This window comes from Gadus chalcogrammus, chromosome 2 (genome assembly GCF_026213295.1).
Source record: "Gadus chalcogrammus isolate NIFS_2021 chromosome 2, NIFS_Gcha_1.0, whole genome shotgun sequence".
Lineage (NCBI taxonomy): Eukaryota > Metazoa > Chordata > Actinopteri > Gadiformes > Gadidae > Gadus > Gadus chalcogrammus.
The window spans coordinates 23,384,285-23,399,781 of record NC_079413.1 but is presented as its reverse complement, the minus strand read 5'-3'; the positions used below and the strand labels follow the sequence as shown (position 1 = coordinate 23,399,781).

General features: G+C 45.7%; 3 protein-coding genes across 3 annotated transcripts; all 3 read left to right on the top strand.

The window, feature by feature from the left end:
• Window positions 1-7,980: 7,980 nt before the first annotated feature.
• LOC130401603 (dual specificity tyrosine-phosphorylation-regulated kinase 4-like) lies at window positions 7,981-9,821 on the top strand. Its single transcript, XM_056605488.1, has 5 exons — window positions 7,981-8,132; window positions 8,380-8,651; window positions 9,030-9,187; window positions 9,331-9,467; window positions 9,632-9,821. Exons 2-5 carry the CDS (start codon window positions 8,639-8,641, stop codon window positions 9,807-9,809), a joined length of 486 nt encoding a protein of 161 aa, XP_056461463.1. The 5' UTR covers window positions 7,981-8,132; window positions 8,380-8,638; the 3' UTR covers window positions 9,810-9,821.
• A 446-nt stretch (window positions 9,822-10,267) lies between these two features.
• On the top strand, window positions 10,268-11,852 carry LOC130401659 (dual specificity tyrosine-phosphorylation-regulated kinase 2-like). Its single transcript, XM_056605576.1, has 5 exons — window positions 10,268-10,499; window positions 10,586-10,646; window positions 10,757-10,853; window positions 11,101-11,372; window positions 11,750-11,852. Exons 1-4 carry the CDS (start codon window positions 10,356-10,358, stop codon window positions 11,321-11,323), a joined length of 525 nt encoding a protein of 174 aa, XP_056461551.1. The 5' UTR covers window positions 10,268-10,355; the 3' UTR covers window positions 11,324-11,372; window positions 11,750-11,852.
• Window positions 11,360-12,813, top strand: LOC130402636 (dual specificity tyrosine-phosphorylation-regulated kinase 4-like). The gene is made up of 4 exons (XM_056606888.1): window positions 11,360-11,372; window positions 11,750-11,907; window positions 12,250-12,392; window positions 12,551-12,813. The coding sequence occupies exons 1-4, from the start codon at window positions 11,360-11,362 to the stop codon at window positions 12,687-12,689; spliced, it is 453 nt and encodes a 150-aa protein (XP_056462863.1). The 3' UTR covers window positions 12,690-12,813.
• The last annotated feature ends 2,684 nt before the right edge of the window (window positions 12,814-15,497 follow it).

Below are 15,497 nucleotides of genomic sequence, written 5' to 3'. Positions count from 1 at the left end.
CGGACTAACTTCACCGAGGTGGCGAAAGCTGGGGTTTCTTCCAACGTTAAAACAGTAGGCCTAAGCGTTCGAACATTTCGTAAAGAATGTTAAACAGTATCACAAACACAAGTAGTCTGCCCTAGTTCTAGAGTTCATTAAGCTTGTAAAAACAAAAAAAAACATTCTTGTTAATCCACTTCTTTTTACTTGCCGACATGAATATCTGAAGATCCGACTTCAAGGAAGATCTCGCGTGGACCACGATTTAGAAAAGTACAAGTAACGCCTCCTACTACAAGTTTCGCCTCTGTCTTGCAGGACGCAGACAGACAAACATACATTTTCTGTGGCTGTATCCATGCACACGGAGCACGCGTGTGTACGTGTGTACGTGTGTGTGTGTGTGTGTCTGTGTGTGAGAGTGTGTGTATTTATTGAAGAGTGTGTGTATTTATTGAATACTTAAGTACAATTAATGTCGGATACTTTAAGCCTTTTACTCAAGTAGTATTCTATTGTGTGACTTTACTTTCACCAGTCAGTTTCTGGGAAGATATCTGTACATTCACTCAAGTATGGCTTCCAGGTACTTCTTCCACCACTGACACCACTTAGTTGCAAACAATAATTGAGACAGTTACTTCAACAAAGGTCCCAATTACAATATCTCGGGAAGATTAACAAATAGTTTGAGGTTGGTTCCAACAGATTGCATTTTATGTTCGCTTCTTGAATTTGAACGGCAATTCATTGCCGTGCAATGAGAGGTCACTGCATTAGCCATTGATGAATGATTGATAAAAACACAAGAAAGTGTTTTAATTCCAAATCAAATGACCTCAATGCAAAGCGCTCAGTAACGTCTACTGGGATCATAACCATTGCGTCCTTCCTCCCTCAGGAGCCAATCAAAGGGAAGGACCCTCTGCCCCCGCCGGCCTTAAAGTCTGCGGCGGTGAAAAAGGCTCCTCTTAGGCACGGGAAGACCCCCGTCCTCCCAGACAGCACCAAGACCCAGCAGAGACCCCCCCGCCTTGCTGGTGACCTGGTCAGTGTTCCTGTTGAGCTAGTCGGCTAGTGTCCTACACGGCCGAGATAACCCCCTCTAAGAGTCTCGTTGTGGAAGTAACGGGAGTCCGCAAACGGCCAAAATCCCTTTCTCCTCCATGTCGGGGTTCAGTCTGTGCTTCAGATTGATGTGGAAGTGGAAGAACCAGAGACGTCTGAGAACCCGACGCAGTCGTTTCAGATTCATAATATTAACCGGAGGCGCACAGCTTTTAGCCCTGATAATATATATTATATTATATAGATATCTATATATTATAGGATATTATTTAGATATAGAGCACCAGGACTCCAGCCGGAGCCCCTTGTTTTAGAATATTTAACAGAACACGGCCAAAAGCTGTGTGCGCCTCCGGATGAGATTATGAATCCGAGCCATTGCGATACATCCACTGTAAACATAAGTGCGTGGTACCGTAGCAGCAAGCTGCTCAGGGCCACACCCCCACTCTCCAGCTTGACCCGCCTCTCTCCTCCTCATTAGCATTTAAAGCTACAGACACAGAAACGGCACGTTTGTGGAAAGCTCATTGTGGGACTGGCTCGTAGTGGCTGTAATTGTGCACCAATGCTGAATTTGGGGAAAGAGACTTCAGATACAGTATTAGGGGACCACTGAGACCAATATAAGGGCATCCAAAAAGTAGCATGCCATGGGACCTTTAAGAAAGAGAGAAATACTCGGTCCTACTGTAATTGTTATCTGGACGCCTGACAACGCTAGCGATTCAGGAGTATTGACCCATTGGCTAATTCGGTGAGAAGTACTTTATGTTTGCTTCTTCAATTTGACGGCAAATCATTAACATTCAAGCATTCCATGCAATGAGAGGTCACTGCATTAGCCAGTGATGAATGATTGATAAAAACACAAACAAGAGTTATATTTCTAATTCAAATGACCTCAATGCAAAGCGCTCAGTAACGTCTACTGGGATCATAACCATTGTGTTGTTCCTCCCTCAGGAGCCAATCAGAGGGAAGGACCCTCTGCCCCCGCCGGCCTTAAAGTCTGCGGCGGTGAAAAAGGCTCCTCTTCCGAAGGAGAAGACCCCCGTCCTTCCAGACAGCACCAAGACCCAGCAGAGACCTTTCCTCCATTATCGTGTCCTGGTCAGTGCTCCTGCTGAACTAGTCCTCTAGTGTCCTACACGTCCATATGACTTACATCATTTCAAGTCGGTTGTAAGATTTGATTCATGATGTATTAGTCGAGGTGGCGTTGACTGTACATAGTTCTCCAGTTTATGTTCGTTAAGTTCTACATAAAAGTAAGTAAGTAAGTTTTATGCATGAATATTTTGAGGGTAATTTATGGGTAATTTTAGGGTTTTATTTAAGCTCATGTACTAAACATACATTTTCTGTGGCTGTGTCCATGCACACGGAGCACACGCTCGTGCGTGTGTGTGTGTGTCGGTGAGAGAGAGTGTGAATGTGTTGATACTTAAGTACAATTAATATCAGATACTTTACTCAAGCAGTATTCTACTGGTCTACTTTTACCTTTTCCAGGGTCATTCTCTGGGAAGATATCTGTACTATTACTCAAGTATGGCTTTCGTGTACTTCTTCCACCACTAACACCACTGAGATATACATCAACAATTAACACTCTGCTACTTCAACATAGGCTCCAATTATAAAAGGGAAGATGAACAAATGGTTTCTAGACTGGTTTCCCGACACATATTATCCATAGAGTCGGGACGGACACTTAATTCAGGGCTGAACTAGCGGTGAATAGTTTAGAAAGACAATACTCTGCCCTAGTGTATTTGTTTTCTGGATGCCTTGCAATGCTAGCGATTCATTCGTTTGGACCCATTGGCTAATTCGGTGTCATGTGATTGTACTTTATGCTTGCTTGTTAAAATTGAACTGCAAATCATTACCGTGCAAATATTTCTTCCGTGTAATGAGAGGTCAGTGCATTAGCAAGGGATATCTGATCACTTGCTAAAACACAGAAAATAGTTTGAATTCAAATTCAAATTACTTCGTTCCAAAGCGCTCAATAACGTCTACTTCGATCATAACCATTGCCTCTTTCTTTCCCCCCTCAGGAGCCGATCAAGAGGAAGGACACTCTGGTCTTAAAGTCTGCGGCGGTGAAGAAGGCTCCTCTTAAGAAGGGGACAACCAACATCCTTCCACCCCTCACCAAGACCCAGCGGAGACTCGTCCGCCTTGCTGGTGACCTGGTCAGTGTTCCTGCTGACTGTGCCTCATTGGCTATAGCATAAGCCAATCAGAGTGCTCTTCTATATTCCATAATCTGCCTAAATCAGCTATTTGATTTAGGAATTTTTGACACTAAGTAATAGATGAACCTTAAAATATGACTTGGGTGATACTTTGAGGCTAACCAAATGACCACAGGCTTTCCTGAACCCCCTTAAATGGTAAGTGTATAGTGCATACACACCGACATGGTTTAATCTGGACGCATCTTTGGGGAACTTCTATTACTGTTTGGGGGTAATATATCTACCATATCTTTCCTGTACAATAAAAATACATGAGAATGACAACACCAAGTAAAACACCACTGTGTTACACAATGATAATTGACACTCTTACACCAACAAAAGCCCCAATTACAAAACCTAGGGAAAATGAAAAAATGGTTCTAGGCTGGTTTCCACAGACACATGTTATCCATAGAGTCGGGACGGACACTTAATTCATTGCTGGACGAGCAGTGAATTGTTAAGAAAGAGAAATACAATGCCCTTAGTGTATTTGTTTTCTGGATGCCTTACAACCCTAGTAATTCAGGAGTTTTAACCCATTGGTTAATTCTGTGACAACTGATTGTACTTTATGTTTTCTCCTTGAATTTTACGGCAAATTATTAACATGCAAGTTTTCCATGCAATGAGAGGTCACTGCATTAGCCAGTGATGAATGATTGATAAAAACAGAGATCATAACCATTGCGTCTGTCCTCCCTCAGGAGCCGATCAAAAGGAAGGACCCCCTGCCCCCGCCGGCCTTAAAGTCTGCGGCGGTGAAAAAGGCTCCTCTTCCGAAGGAGAAGACCCCCGTCCTTCCAGACAGCACCAAGACCCAGCAGAGACCTTTCCTCCATTATCGTGTCCTGGTCAGTGCTCCTGCTGAGCTAGTCCTCTAGTGTCCTACACGTCCATATGACTTACATCATTTCAAGTCGGTTGTAAGATTTGATTCATGATGTATTAGTCGAGTTGGCGTTGACTGTACATAGTTCTCCAGTTTATGTTCTTTAAGTTCTACATAAAAGTAAGTAAGTAGGTTCTACGCTTGAATATTTTGAGGGTAATTTATGGGTAATTTTAGGGTTTTATTTAAGCTCATGTACTAAACATACATTTTCTGTGGCTGTGTCCATGCACACGGAGCACACGCTCGTGCGTGCGCGCGCGCATGCGCACGTGCGTGCGTGCGTGTGTGTGTGTGTGTGTCGGTGAGGGAGAGTGTGTATGTGTTGATACTTAAGTACAATTAATATCAGATACTTTAAGACTTTACTCAAGCAGTATTCTACTGGTCTACTTTGACCTTTTCCACTGGTTTCCCCAGACACACATTATCCATAGAGTCGGAACGGACACTTAATTCAGGGCTGAATGAGCGGTGAATAGTTAAGAAAGACAATACTCTGCCCTAGTGTATTTGTTTTCTGGATGCCTTGCAATGCTAGCGATTACTACGGCAAATCATTACCGTGCAATTCTTCCGTGCAACGAGAGGTCCGTGCATTAGCCAGTGATATCTGATCACTTGCTAAAACATAAAAAATTGTTTGAATTCAAATTCAAATTACTTCGATCCAAAGCGCTCAATAACGTCTACTTAGATCATAACCATTGCGTCTTTCTTTCCTGCCTCAGGAGCCGATCAAAAGGAAGGACACTCTGGTCTTAAAGTCTGCGGCAGTGAAGAAGGCTCCTCTTAAGAAGGGGACGACCAACATCCTTCCACCCCTCACCAAGACCCAGCAGAGAGACCTCCGCCATGCTGGTGATCTGGTCAGTGTTCCTGGTGAACTTCTCCACTAGTGACCTGCATGTCAAAATTACTTAAATATTTTCAGATGAGCCTCCCTATACGCTATGTGTGCAGTGCATCCACATCCACATGTTGTATGGTAAAGCTGGATACATCTTTGAGAAAGTGAGCCACACGTCATGGTGGTTGCCAGTACGTCTACCTGTGCGTTCCTGTATTATGGGATGAAAAGGACATGTAGAACACCACATGAAACCCTGATTTGCAGACACACATAAGTGTTTTAATTCAAATGACCTCGACGCAAAGCGCTCAGCAACGTCTACCGAGATCATAACCATTGCGTCGTTCCTCCCTCAGGAGCCAATCAAAAGGAAGGACCCTCTGCCCCCGCCGGCCTTAAAGTCTGCGGTGGTGAAAAAGGCTCCTCTTAGGAAAGGAAAGACCCCCGTCCTTCCAGACAGCACCAAGACCCAGCTGAGACCCCTCCGCCTTGCTGCTATCCTGGTCAGCGATCGGCTCCTTGAGTCACAATCGCTCTCTCATCTTCTCAATGTTACAAAGAGGATGTCTCTTCACGGTGTGTGTGTGTGTGTGTGTGTGTGTGTGTGTGTGTGTGTGTGTGTGTGTGTGTGTGTGTGTGTGTGTGTGTGTGTGTGTGTGTGTGTGTGTGTGTGCGCGCGCGCGCGCATGCATATGTGTTTTCTATCTTGGACCTAAAGCAGCAGAGAGCGCAGAAACAGGAGAAGTGCTGGAGTTGTGATGGCAAACGAATGACCGCAGCAGGTAAACACACTAGTAGCGGAAATCTTCATCTGTCGACAGCCTTGGCCAGGGGTTTCCCATTTAATGTGCTGTAGTTCATGTAACTGCTATTATTTGAATGCAAAGTTGTTAGAAACGGCCCGCCGTCAGCGAAACGCTTTGTGAGATTTGTGATTGGTTACCGGTCCCTTTAGCGGATCATTTAGATTGCAGACGTCTGTTGGCTCATATCTGATCCATCAGGTCGTCTCTACCCTGATTGGTTTGGGGAATCCATCTTGTTCTCTCTCTTTTTAACTCTTGAATCTTACCTACAGCACCATTTAAACCATTTGGAAAAAACATTTAAACCCCAAGTGTCTCATGAAGAACAGGAAGCCTGTCCCATTCAATCAGGCCATCACTTCCTGCTGAGGAGGCAAGGCATCAACATGCTCCCTGTGTCTTGTTCCTTTCCCTGCACACAGAGGCCTCGACGGCCTTCAGAAAATACCTGACACCGTTTGAGCTGAGGGAAATCAAGAATTACAAAGAGGTTTGGTACCTTGGCATAGATGCACAGAAGATCCAGCAGAAATGCCCCTTCCACCATGGTTATGACGACAGTGAGGGACACTACAAGATGGTAAATACTAACAGGTGTCCTCCTGAGGGATCCTACCACAAACCCTTCAGAGTAGAAGAATGGGCTGTGTTGGGTTCAGCCAGATGTATTCATATTTATTAACATTTGGTTCTCTAAGTTATGATTGGGGGTGTTAAATGCAGGTTATCAAAGACCACATCGCCTACCGCTATGAGATCCTGGAGCTGATGGGTGAGGGCACCTTCGGTCGAGTCCTCAAGTGCAGAGACCACAAAACCCAGCAGCTGGTGGCCATGAAGGTCATTGCGAACGACCCGAGGTATCTTATCATAGATCAAGCCCAATGATAGAGTGAAATCGTTACATTAAACTAACATTTCAAATGTTACCATTCAAATCACATTGCGTCATCAATATGCCAATCCGTATAATCCTAAACATTTACTATGCATGACCCTCAAACCAACCAATCTTTAGGTATGCAGATGAGGCGATGGCAGAGGTGGAAATTCTGGAGCTGCTCCAAAAGAACGATAAGGATCGTGTGGCCAACGTCGTCCACATGAAGGAGTACTTTCAGTTCCGTGACCATCTGTGCATCACCTTTGACCTCATGGGGTGGGTTTGGAAAACAAAAGCCTCATATCCTGCCCACTCATGTAGAAACAACAAACAAGATGTTGGCAATTGATAATATCAGTCCCAATAACAATGCAAACGTTGCTTCAAATAATTGTTCTTGACAAAGGCAAGAAAGAGAGAAAGACGTAGGACAAAGCTTAATGAATATGTAATCTTTCCAGAAAGAACCTGTACGAGATGATGAAGGAGAGAAAATTCAGAGGGCTGAGCACCTCTCGGGTGAGGAGCCATGCCATCTCTCTGGTGCAGTCTCTCCAGCTTCTCAGTAGGTCTGGCATTATCCACTGCGACCTGAAACCGGTAGGAGCCTCATCATGATCCAAGTCCTCCATGTTGACACATTCAGTTAGAATATACACTTTATGCACATGGCTTTGTGTTTCAATATCTATTTTCTGTTTAGGAGAACATCCTCGTATCACACGATAACTCAGAGGTCATAAAGGTGGCTGACTTTGGGGCGAGCCTTCTGGAACGTCGTAACAGTGAGTGTCTCGTCCTTTACCCTGACCGAAAAACACCCATCTTTCAAGGAAGCTACTTCAGAGGAACCGTGTCCTTCTCCACAGCCGCCCCTGTTGCCCAAACACTGATCTACATGTCCCCGGAAGTTATTCTGACGAAGGACTTCAGCAAGGCCATCGACATGTGGAGTCTGGGCTGCATCTTAGCTGAGCTCAAGAGAGGCGTGGTCCTCTTCCAAGTGTGCGACGAGTGTGAGCTGATGCTGGAAATGACGAAGGTAATGAATACCTAGTAAGGTTAGCTTTAGTATTTCAAGGCCCTTCTGTTTTTCTAATGGGTTGGTGTGTGCGTGTTCTGTTGAAGCTGCTGGGTGTTCCCCCAAAGCATATGCTGAAGGACACCCCGCTTGAGAACTTGCTCTCTGGTGAGTAGGAACTAAACCATCCTCAAGTTGTCCGCCCAGTGACACGACGCAATGGTGGTTGGTTGTTGTGTACTTCAGTTGTGTGATGCTGTTGTGTGACGTTGATGCAGGTCCAAGAACCAGCAGACGCCGGGCCAGGCGCCATTTGTCTAAGGCCCTGGACACGGAGAACAAACTCTTCCTTGACTTCATCCAGAGCTGCCTCGAGTAGGTGTACCTCCATTCTGACCCCGGTGTGATGTTTGATACGGTCCCCAAGTCCTCGCTCATGTATTATGTCAAGTTGTTATGAGGACATACAAAGTAGTCCTGGAGGATGCAGCACTAGAACCAGGGTCAGGTCGTGACCATTGGCGGGAAATTATTTAGCGCATATAGAAGGAAACAATGTCTTCCAAATCCAGCCTGTTGCAGATATGTTGATCCCTGTTCTTGTTGATCTGGCGATGTTAAGATACGAGCCGGCGAAGCGCATGACCCCGGATGAGGCCAGGCAGCATCCCTGGATTCTGATGCACTTCCAGAGTCCCAGCTCTAGCGAGGACTCTTCTCCCCACCAGTCCACCAACTGGGAGCCCATGGTGGACTCCACCAGCGCCACAGCCCCGTCCACCTCCGGACCAGGGCCCAGACCGGTCGGAGCCAGGGACAGCAGGAGGGAGGGGCCGCCAAATTAAGGGGGTCCCCCCCCTAATGGGGACAAGAACCGTGACATGAGGCCCCCAAGTGAGTCATGTCCATTTTTGTGTTGTTACAATGACCAACAGTTTTGTCCGTACATGTTTGATCTGATATTAGTTACGAAAAAATACATGGGAGACTAAAGCTTTGCAGTCCAAGGACGTGGAACAACATACATTTAGACTCCAATGTTGTTGCTTGGAGGACATTTTCAGACCAACCCTAGTTTACCATCTCATCATCAACCTTGAGACGAGTTAAGACTTAAAAAGACCACAGCACATTCTCAACCCTTTTGCTGAGAAATAGCATTAAAACCTTCATGAAGGAACGGATGCCTGTCCCTTTCATCAGGCCATCACTTCCTGCTGAGTACAAGCCCTCAACATGCTCCCTGTGTCACGTTTCTTTCCCTGCACACAGACGCCTCGACGGTCTTCAGAAAACACCTGACACCGTTTGAGCAGAGGGGAATCAAACAGTACAAGGAAGTGTGGTACCTTGGCATAGCTGAAGAGAAGGTTCAGGAGACATTCCCCCTCCGCAGTGGTTATGATGACCGCAAGGGACACTATAAGATGGTAAATACTAACAGGTGTCCTCCTGAGGGATCCTACCCCAAACCCTTCAGAGTAGAAGAATGGGCTTTGTTGGGTTCAGGCAGATGTATTCTTATTTATTAACATTTGGTTCTCTATGTTATGAATGGGTTTTTTAAATGCAGGTTATCAAAGACCACATCGCCTACCGCTATGAGGTCCTGGAGCTGATGGGTGAGGGCACCTTCGGTCGAGTCCTCAAGTGCAGAGACCACCAAACCCAGCAGCTGGTCGCCATGAAGGTCATTGCAAACGACCAGAGGTATCTTATCATGGATCAAGCTCAATGATAGAGTGCAATCGTTACAGTAAACGATTACTAACATTTCATATTTTAACTTTCAAATCACATTCCGTCATCAATATGCCAATCCGTATGATCCTAAACATTTACTATGCATGACCCTCAAACCAACCAATCTTTAGGTATGCAGATGAGGCGATGGCAGAGGTGGAAATTCTGGAGCTGCTCCAGAAGGACGATGAGGATGGCGTGGCCAACGTCGTCCACATGAAGGAGTACTTTCAGTTCCGTGACCATCTGTGCATCTCCTTTGACCTCATGGGGTGGGTTTGGAAAACAAAAGCCTCATATCCTGCCTAATATCAGTGCCAATAACAATGCAAATGTTGCTTCAAATAATTGTTCTTGACAAAGGAGGGAAAGAGAGAAAGACCTAGGACAAAGCTTAATGAATATGTAATCTTTCCAGAAAGAACCTGTACGAGATGATGAAGGAGAGACACTTCAGAGGGCTGAGCACCTCTCAAGTGAGGAGCCATGCCATCTCTCTCGTGCAGTCTCTCCAGCTTCTCAGTAGGTCTGGCATTATCCACTGCGACCTGAAACCGGTAGGAGCCTCATCATGATCCAAGTCCTCCATGTTGACACATTCAGTTAGAATATACACTTTATGAACATGGCTTTGTGTTTCAATATCTATTTTCTGTTTAGGAGAACATCCTCGTATCACACGATAACTCAGAGGTCATAAAGGTGGCTGACTTTGGGGCGAGCCTTCTGGAACGTCGTAACAGTGAGTGTCTCGTCCTTTACCCTGACCGAAAAACACCCATCTTTCAAGGAAGCTACTTCAGAGGAACCGTGTCCTTCTCCACAGCCGCCCCCGTTGCCCAAACACTGATCTACATGTCCCCGGAAGTTATTCTGACGAAGGACTTCAGCAAGGCCATCGACATGTGGAGTCTGGGCTGCATCTTAGCTGAGCTCAAGAGAGGCGTGGTCCTCTTCCAAGTGTGCGACGAGTGTGAGCTGATGCTGGAAATGACGAAGGTAATGAATACCTAGTAAGGTTAGCTTTAGTATCTCAAGTCCCTTCTGTTTTTCTAATGGGTTGGTGTGTGCGTGTTCTGTTGAAGCTGCTGGGTGTTCCCCCAAAGCATATGCTGAAGGACACCCCGCTTGAGAACTTGCTCTCTGGTGAGTAGAAACTAAACCATCCTCAAGTTGTCCGCCCAGTGACACGACGCAATGGTGGTTGGTTGTTGTGTACTTCAGTTGTGTGATGCTGTTGTGTGACGTTGATGCAGGTCCAAGAACCAGCAGACGCCGGGCCAGGCGCCATTTGTCTAAGGCCCTGGACACGGAGAACAAACTCTTCCTTGACTTCATCCAGAGCTGCCTGGAGTAGGTGTACCTCCATTCTGACCCCAGTGTGATGTTTGATACGGTCCCCAAGTCCTCGCTCATGTATTATGTCAAGTTGTTATGAGGACATACAAAGTAGTCCTGGAGGATGCAGCACTAGAACCAGGGTCAGGTCGTGACCATTGGCGGGAAATTATTTAGCGCATATAGAAGGAAACAATGTCTTCCAAATCCAGCCTATTGCAGATATGTTGATGCCTGTTCTTGTTGATCTGGCGATGTTAAGATACGAGCCGGCGAAGCGCATGACCCCGGATGAGGCCAGGCAGCATCCCTGGATTCTGATGCACTTCCAGAGTCCCAGCTCCAGCGAGGACTCTTCTCCCCACCAGTCCACCAACTGGGAGCCCATGGTGGACTCCACCAGCGACACAGCCCCGTCCACCTCTGGACCAGGGCCCAGACCGGTCGGAGCCAGGGACAGCAGGAGGGAGGGGCCGCCAAATTAAGGGGGTCCCCCCCCTAATGGGGACAAGAACCGTGACATGAGGCCCCCAAGTGAGTCATGTCCATTTTTGTGTTGTTACAATGACCAACAGTTTTGTCCGTACATGTTTGATCTGATATTAGTTACGAAAAAAGACATTGGAGACTAAAGCTTTGCAGTCCAAGGACGTGGAACAACATACATTTAGACTCCAATGTTGTTGCTTGGAGGACATTTTCAGACCAACCCTAGTTTACCATCTCATCATCAACCTTGAGACGAGTTAAGACTTAAAAGACCACAGCACATTCTCAACCCTTTTGCTGAGAAATAGCATTAAAACCTTCATGAAGGAACGGATGCCTGTCCCTTTCATCAGGCCATCACTTCCTGCTGAGTACAAGCCCTCAACATGCTCCCTGTGTCACGTTTCTTTCCCTGCACACAGACGCCTCGACGGTCTTCAGAAAACACCTGACACCGTTTGAGCAGAGGGGAATCAAACAGTACAAGGAGGTGTGGTCCCTTGGCATAGCTGAAGAGAAGGTTCAGGAGACATACCCCCTCCGCCATGGTGATGATGACAGTGAGGGACACTACAAGATGGTAAATACTAAGAGGTGTCCTCCTGAGGGATCCTACCTCAAACCCTTTAGAGTAGAAGAATGGGCTTTGTTGGGTTCAGCCAGAAGTATTCCTATTTATTCACAGTTAATAATAATAATACATTGGATTTATATAGCGCTTTACAGAGGAAACAAACAACTAAATAAACAAAGAAATGCAAAGTTGACGGGGGATGGGCTGGGGGTGGTCTAGGAGTAGGCAGAGGAGAAGAGACGGGTCTTGGGGTTGGACTGGAAGGTGGTGAGGGACTGGGAATCGCGTATATGTTGGGGGAGGTTCTCAATGTTGGTTTTCAATGTAATGAATGAATGGGTTTTTTAGATGCAGGTTATCAAAGACCACATCGCCTACCGCTATGAGATCCTGGAGCTGATGGGTGAGGGCACCTTCGGTCGAGTCCTCAAGTGCAGAGACCACAAAACCCAGCAGCTGGAAGCCATGAAGGTCATTGCAAACGACCAGAGGTATCTTATCATGGATCAAGCTCAATGATAGAGTGCAATCGTTACAGTAAACTAACATTTCAAATTTTACCATTCAAATCACATTCCGTCATCAATATGCCAATCCGTATGATCCTAAACATTTACTACGCATGACCCTCAAACTAACCAATCTTTAGGTATGCAGATGAGGCGATGGCAGAGGTGGAAATTCTGGAGCTGCTCCAGAAGAAAGATGTGCTTGACGTGGCCAACGTCGTCCACATGAAGGAGCACGTCCACTTGCGTAACCAAATGGACACTCATAACTATATTTAAGATCGATATTTCATTTGGGAAAAATATACCTCCTGCCGTCTCGGTACCTCTGGAGGTACTGAGACGGGGACCGGTGGGTGGAGGCAGTGGAAACGACCACCGGTCGCCAGACACTGGGTCGTTGTCGGACGGAGCTGGTTGAGGATGCAGAGACGGTGGCCAATCGAACGACAGAGACTCAACGCTAAACGAAGGGTCCACAGGAGGTACAAACTGAAGAAAAACCTGACGCACAGCTGGACCTCCCAAAGAGGAGCTTCACCATTTGTTCACAGACTGAGTGTTGCTGGGGGTTATCAGGAGATACTCCATAACCCTGACAAGGTGAAGGAACCCTCTCTGGGGGTTCCTGTTGTGCAGGGCCTGATTATTTGAGGAGGTTTCAGCGTCAGCTGGACACCTATACTCCTGTCTTTTGTTTTATTTATGACATGATTTATTTTGTAATCTCTTCCATGTTTGCATGTCAATAAATCTGTTTTTGTTTGTTTAATACTGGCACTAAATGTACATACTGTACATACTTTGAATGTGAAGGTACATACTGAACTTACTGTGCCTACAATGGGCCAGGGCAGTGGCGTTTCATTACGCCTAAAGGCTTTTCCAACAGACGGGATTGCTGTGGCCCATAGTTTACAGCGGCTATCAGATGGACGGTGTCTGCCTTCTAGCATACTGAAGAGATTGCCGTCTTTTATTACCACCTTTTTTTGTTTTATTTGTATTTTGTTTTATTTATAGTCCTTTACAAATTTGCATGGCAATAAATCTGTTTTTTTATACTGTACATACTGTGCCTACAATGTTTCAAAAGTAAATTGTTCAAGAAAATTATTTTTATTTGTGTCTTTATTGAAAACATCCAGTGGGAAAAATGAGTGAACCCTAGGAGTCAAATACACTTTGAGCCTTCATAAAGTGTTGGGTAACTGGATTAGAACTGCAAAATGTCCCATTGCAAATCTCCTATTCCTCGACGACTGTATTGGTTTCGGACAGAATCTCCAAGAGTTCCTTTATTTGAGGCTACCCACTTATTTCTCAAGAGAGTTGATTTCTCAACTGCTTTCGTAGAAGATAAGGCCTACTGCACAACCAATATTCTCATTAGATTTAGCTACCATGGAGCCTAACTGAAATAGTTTTGTTGTAATATCAGTAATTGAAATCTAACAAAGCCTCTCAAAAGTTGGTTGCTACCTGACGTCTGCCTATCCTACACGTGAATCAAATGTAAGCTTATTAAGATGTTATTAGGCTTACGTTTCTGTAATTGGCCTAGTTTGCCAACGTTAGTTCTATGCTAGCATTAGCCATCCTATACTCTAACTAGATGTTATTTCGAAACTTCTGTTGGAGAAAAACAAACTAGCGAACGTCGTTATATTAACCTGGATGTGGACAGTCGCAGTTCAGCAGAAGAGGCGAAGAAGAAGGGGGCCGGATGTTGACAGGGACAGATACAGTTAGTTATTACAGTTACTTTAATTGCCCCCTGGGGATGAATAAAGTTTTCTTGAATCTTGAATTGAAAGCTACAGTTCAATGAGAAAGGTGAAGAAGAAAGGAGCCTTCCAGTCTGAGAAAACAGGAACCCCCCCCAGAACGGGAACACCCATTTGTGTCCGCAGCTGGATGATATTGGATTTGAGACAAATTTGCCTCTTGACGCGTCTTTGCATCGACTTCTCATGGAGTCGCACCACCCACTCTATTTGGTGTGACCGTACCTTAGGGGTGATTGCAGTGGGTTAACAGCACCATTCATGAGGGCTCCAGAGGGGGTGATCAGGGACAGCTGTGGTATCTGGTGTCTTCCTCTCTTTGCCTGGGCCCAATTTCGGAAAGTCAAATCTCCAAACCTTTATGCCACCTTCCTTTAACCTTTGTGGAAAGCGTCAACGGGTCAAGGCGAGATCAGAACATGGGAAAGGTAAGCACTGTTTAAAATGAATTAGACACTTTTCCTAACCGATGTCATCGCGCAAAGGCGAGCATTGCAAAAATGTACAACAAGCGCTCTTTCATATTGATTTAAATCAGGTTAATCACTTAGGTCGGTATTTTAGGCCACTTGAATCCCAATTCACATAAAAAAAAAAGCCTAAACTTATGTTGACGCAGAGAGTCTGTAAACTTTGTCGGTGAACTGTTGCTTTAAATATGGCTGCCTTACAGGATCATGGGTTACAAATATCTCCTTTCCTTTCGTAAAGGTTGGTCAGGAGTAACCTAAGCTAAAGGTGGGTTAAAGGTTGCATCGAGGCACCTTTCCTAAGCATTTTAAGAATTCTAACAACCTTTTCCAATTATTTCTGGGTCAAAAAACTGAATCCATGAGGCCCCTGGGTTATGTAGTCCTTTCCTTTGTGTTTGCTCAGCGAATGCGGGTGTCTCTGTGTTCCGAAGTCCGAGGTCCTTTTGCCTACATTTGGTGTGGTGCTGGGGCAATCTGAAGCCCGCTGCCCACTGCGGAACGAGAGCGCCACGAGCGCGCAGAGCCGGCAGTATCGCGCTCTGAGTGGCCACTGAAGCGGCAGCAGCCTGGAGTTCCAGTGAACGCACGGCGGGCCTCGAAGCGCCCGACAGCAACCTGGTTTTTATATTTCATTCTCATGTCTGTATGTGTACGATTATTAATGTCCACAAGCAACAGGAAACAATCCACGATAAGTGTAGCTCCCTCCGTTAGGAGGCACGGACACAAGGCGTTCCGTGCGGGCATTCATCATCATGCCGTGAGAACTAAATAAAAACATAGAAATCAAATAACTTACAGAATCAAGAAGATTCTCACAGAGAATA